The 5486-nt window shown below is 35.0% G+C and overlaps 1 protein-coding gene across 2 annotated transcripts in view; it reads left to right on the top strand.

The window, feature by feature from the left end:
• Window positions 1-5486, top strand: part of LOC106880424 (alpha-N-acetylglucosaminidase) — an 80737-nt gene that overhangs the window by 68032 nt on the left and 7219 nt on the right. For both annotated transcript variants that reach the window (XM_052970511.1, XM_052970512.1), the window contains exons 17-18: window positions 2332-2375; window positions 4093-4150. In XM_052970511.1, the coding sequence (XP_052826471.1) occupies window positions 2332-2375; window positions 4093-4150 (102 nt within the window). The remainder of the gene's footprint in view (window positions 1-2331; window positions 2376-4092; window positions 4151-5486) is intronic.

The raw sequence follows: 5486 nt of genomic DNA, 5'->3' as shown, positions 1-5486 counted from the left end.
GTGGGGTGCGTGTGCAAGTCTTTCCAAAATATCTTCACAGAAAACAGCTTCAAGGAGTTGTGAAGAAAGAATTTGTATGTAGTCTGTTTCTGAGAACTATTCTATTGGACCACTATCTAATCACATCTTTTAAGGTACACACACATACATAGAAAATGTGAGGTCATGGTAGAAAATTTTTACGATAGTTGATTTATGGAAAAAATTATGTTAAATTTTTGAAATGCAAACCTGTGAATGAAAATTAAGTTCAGACCTCTACATGGTAGGTAGACCTGGTAGAAATAGCAGCCAAATCTCCCTCAAAACACCCTACTGTATTAATGTGACAATTCTGCGAATTATGTAGTTTGAATGAGGAACTGTAACTAAAGATGAAGATAATTAACCCCACAAAGAGGTGAAGGAAGAGAGACAGCATAGTGAAAGTTTTGGCTGACTGTCATCCTGTAGTTCCCTTGTTGCTGTGTGAGCAACTGGTTGTTTTAATGGCGGAACAAAGATTGGATTTGCATTAGAAAAAGTTTTAATCGATTTTCTCGGTAAGTATGGGGGCTAGGAGAAATAGAAGAGGCATTAAGAAGTTGATGCTAAGAATTGCTTTAACAGTTAGAAAATGTTTGACATTTCAATCATCACCAAAAAATGAAGCTGTAAGAATTTATGGGGAAATTGTATGTAAGAAGTAAAGCAGAAATGATTTGTAACTGTACTGCTAAAGTTCTGCAACTTAATAGCAGACATATCCAATTTAAGAAAAGTGAAGATAAAAGCTAAGTGGAGAAGTATGGAATAAGTCATTGTTATACGCTTATAGAAAAATAGACATGTACCTTTTTAGAGAACAAAATGTAGCTGAGAGCTATTGTATTAGATGTTGTCTAATCAGAGAGCAGAAATTGAAAGAAGATATATGAAATGGATGTGTGTGTGTGTGTGTGTGTGTGTGTGTGTTTGTGGATAATTTGGCAGGAGTTTTGCAGTCAGCACAAGGTGGTTTGTGTTTATTTCTCGAGTCGAATTGTTGTGAATTTGTCTGTAATAGCAATGCCTGGACAAGTGAAAATATTTTTTTAATATGTGATTGAGGAATAAAGGGGCTCTTTTGAAGTCGGCATGAAAGCGAAAGAGACAGAGAGAGCGCGGCTGTAAGAGTGAAGTTCTTTTGAAGTTGCGTGAGATGGAAGGATTGATGTGTGTGCATGTGTGTGTGTTTGATGGGTGAGTGATGGGTTTGATGTGTTTGATGTGTGAGTGATTGACAGAGAGAGAGGTTATGTATGTATGTATGTATGTATGTATGTATTTATGTATGAATGGCTTCAGTGACACACACTCACACACATGCACACGCATGCATGCAGGTTGTTGTGATTTTCTCAGTAACTATGGGGGCTAGGAACAAAATACAAACTGCATTCCAATCTATGCACCCGTCTCCACATGTGTGCCATTTTTCACGCGAATCCACCCAGCCGTTTGGCTGTGAACCTCAAGACAAGAAAGAATACAACGCTCGCCCATGTCAAATTTATATTATAGAAGAAAACAGAATTGCCATTGATATTCAAAATATTCAAAATATTAATCATATACAGGCATACCTTAACTTAAATCAAAATGACTTAAGTCAAGGTATGCTTGTATATGATTAATATTTTGGGGACAAACACAGACACAAAGACACACATACACATAAATATGTATATATATATATATATATATTTATATATATATATATATATATACACACACACGATGGGCTTCTTTCAGTTTCCATTTACCAAATCCACTCACAAGGCTTTGATTGTCCTGAAGCTATAGTAGAAGACACTTACCCAAAGTGCCATGCAATGGGACTGAACCCAGAACCATGTGGTTGGGAAGCAAACTTCTTATCAATCAGCCATGCCTGCGCATATATATATATATATATATATCCAAAATGAGGGTGTGGAGTAGGAACATCATAGGATCTGCTAGCTAGGAAACATATGTAGCCTGAACTTTTACCTGCTTCACTCCTTCATCTTGGATTTTAATTCACATGCATAGCAACTCAAGTTACTAAGCATCAGCCATAAAAGATTTTTTTCAGCTTATTGAATTTCAATATGAGAAAAGCCTACAAACTTTGACACCAATAAACTATTATTGGTCCTTAACGTTGCATTTTATACCTACCACAGACTGCTCGAAGCTTACAAACTTCCTACACTTAGATCCTTGGACCTTATAGTTACATATCGATGTATGTGTGTGTATGAATACTTACCCATCCATTCATCTATCTATCCACATATAAATCTATATGTTGCTATTGTTTTTCAGATCGTTGATTATGCCAGTAAACAGTGGTCAGGTTTATTGAAAAAGTAAGTACCACAACTAACAAAAAATTATTGCATATTTCATGGTAAAAGAGAGACTGTTTTACCTTTTCTTCATTTATATTAGTTTAGATTTTTACTACAGCAATGAAGTGACCAATATAATAGAGTGCTTGTGTTAAAGGCTTACAATTTTTCTCTTTCCTCAAATCCCACTGACTCTTACTCTTTATACCATCCTTCTAAACAAGTTTTAATAATAATAATATGATAATGAGCTTATTGTATACCAGCTGAGGTGACTATAACTCATCAGAGAAGAGTAAAGAGGGGACAGAAAGCTGCAATAAGGTAAGTAAAGAATAACTGCAATGTATGGTAGAAATGCATGCATTGTACCAGTGCCGTCTTAAGGTATGAGTACACTGGATAGCTGCCTAGGGGCCTCATGAATCTAGGGGCCAAATTCTGATCTATTTATGCTCTGGATTGCTGTCAATAAATACATACTGTTGAACCCAGTGCATTGATTTGCCCAGAGGCTGCTAAGGTGGCTTTGCATACTACACAGGATAAAACACAAGAAGACCAAAAAGTGAACAGTAAAAAAACCATAAAGAAGAAAAGGTGCATAGGCAGGTAAGAAATTTCAGGTAACATGGAATTTTTGAAGGATACAGTAAATTGCTAGTTAATAATTGACATCAGTTGTGTGAAAAAGTGTTTCTGTTAGCCATCTTTGTTTTTTGATTTTACAAACATATCCTTGAGTTGTAGAGGTATTGAAATCAGAATGATGGCTAAAGTTGCTGTTGGAAAGATGGGAGATAATCTTGTGGACTTCTACCAAGTCAGCTGTTAGACATTGAAAATTTAGTATGAATCTTGTTACAAGCAACAATAACTGTTCTTGTGTGAAAAACAGTATTAAGTTTGATAAGGTGTGACTCAATGGCAAGTTTAGAATCCATCAGTTTATATTTTACTACTTTGGATAGATCCATAGCTCTTATTTCAAACTAGCAGGTGTTTAAAAAAATCTAAATCCAAACATTTCTTCTTATAGCTTTTTCTAATATTAATTGTAAATTATTTAATTACTCAGTAGTGAAGTAAAAGAGGAACTTGCTTGGTTTTTGGCAAATAATTCTACTCAAGGGAGAGTGAGAGAGTGTCTAAATCCTTTGAGGGCTTTCTTAGATGAATGAAATTGATAGTAGTGATATTTAGTTTGAACATTTGCAGGTTAATGTTTGCAGGAAAACTTGTCCAGGAAGGGTTTCCAGAAGGTTACAGTTCTGGGGAGGAAGAGCTGATCAAAATTATTACTCTGTGTATTTGTTTATGACTGATAGTGAGGCTGATGAGGGAAAGATAAATATGTAGATCAGATGTGAAGGGGTTATGTGGCTAGCTAGTGAATAAGAGCAGAAGCTGTTGTAGTAGCAGTGATAGAAATGACAAACATATCCTTGAGTTGTAGAGGTATTGAAATCAGAATGATGGCTAAAGTTGCTGTTGGAAAGGGAGTCAATTACAGGTAACCAATTAGACAATCTTCTTTTAGATGCAGCATAAAATATTTGTGTATGTAGTAGCAGCATCACTGAATATGTGTGAGCCATACAAAATCAATGAAAAACCTCTAATTTGTTGTTCAACCACCAGCAGCCAACTTTCCTCTAGTACGTCCCCTGTCACACACACACACACACACACACACACACGCAAAAAATTATTTTTGCATCTTTCTTTTGAACAGTTACTACTACCCTCGATGGAAGTTGTTTGTGGATATGTTAAAGGCTGACCTCACTAACGTAAGTTAACTACCATCTTATTTAAATTGCACAGTTCCAGATCTTTTAAAATACATTTTAACAAATGTTTCATCTAATTTTTTGAAAAAGACAAAAATATGATAAAATATCGCATAAACAGTAACCCTACATAAACAGTAACCCTGACATAAACAGTAACCCTAAGCCATTCAATTGAGTAAATGAACTCTGCAGTTGTAGGAATAAATCCTAGAGTCTGCTTGATAAATATTGCCTTAGTAAGAATATTGCATATAAATGTTCTGTGCAGGCACTTGGAAATGTCTCAGTATATATTGGGACTACCTCAAATAAGTTTAAATGTAGATATTATAACCACACTTGCAGCTTAAGGGATGAGAGTAAAGCTAGTTTTACATCTTTAGCTAATTTTCTATGTATGCGTGTTGATAAAGAGATTGAGTATGAACTCTCTTGGTCTATTATATGCAAAGCACAGCTGTATAAAGTCAGAATTATCAATATTATTATCACTGTTTCCTTTATATTGTTCTTCCTGTGTTTATCTATTATATAAAATAGACCTGTGTGTGTGTGTATTCACTTTTCATGTGAAAACAGCTGCGTGAATTGGTTCCATGCTTGGGATGCGTGAATAATTTGACCTTGGATACATAATAGGGTCTTCATTTTATTAAAAATAAATAATATTGCTTTATATGAGATTAACTTCTTTAAAAAACTTTTTCAATGTCAACTTCCGGTACTGATGTAGCAACCATGGCTAGCTGGACACATGCATGTATGTCTGACATAGCAACTGTGGCTTTTTATCTATTGATCTGTCTGTCTGTTTGCTTTTCATGCGAAAACAGCTGCATGAATAGTACCATATTTGGGAGGCATGTTCCCTATCTAACTTCTCATTGTACTTCCTCTCTTTCTATCTCTTACTCTATCATTCTCTCTTCATTCTGTCCAGCATTTACCATTGTAAAGATGTCTGGTACCAAAAAAATTATTACAGCTACTTTCATTGTTTACAGTCTTCACCCCAAGGTACGAATGGTTCCTCTAACATGTATTTATCTAGAAAAAAGGTGTAAAATTACACTACAAGCAAAGAGTATGGTGTTAAGGATTTGAGTTTATAACCTGAGTAAAACTGGGTCCTTCTGCTTGTAGTATATATAGAACAAGCATCCACACATTTATAGTCTTCTTTGAGGAAACAAAAGTGGTAACATCAGGTCGTGTTGTAAGAAGACTATAAACATCAAGCACCTTTAGTTTGCATTGTTGAGTTCTTACTTATTACACATTAACTATAATCATTTGATCAAAATCTGCCTACCTGTCCATATATATATATATA

Source organism: Octopus bimaculoides, chromosome 9 (assembly GCF_001194135.2).
Source record: "Octopus bimaculoides isolate UCB-OBI-ISO-001 chromosome 9, ASM119413v2, whole genome shotgun sequence".
NCBI classification, from domain to species: Eukaryota; Metazoa; Mollusca; class Cephalopoda; order Octopoda; family Octopodidae; genus Octopus; species Octopus bimaculoides.
This window is presented reverse-complemented; position numbering and strand designations above follow the sequence as displayed.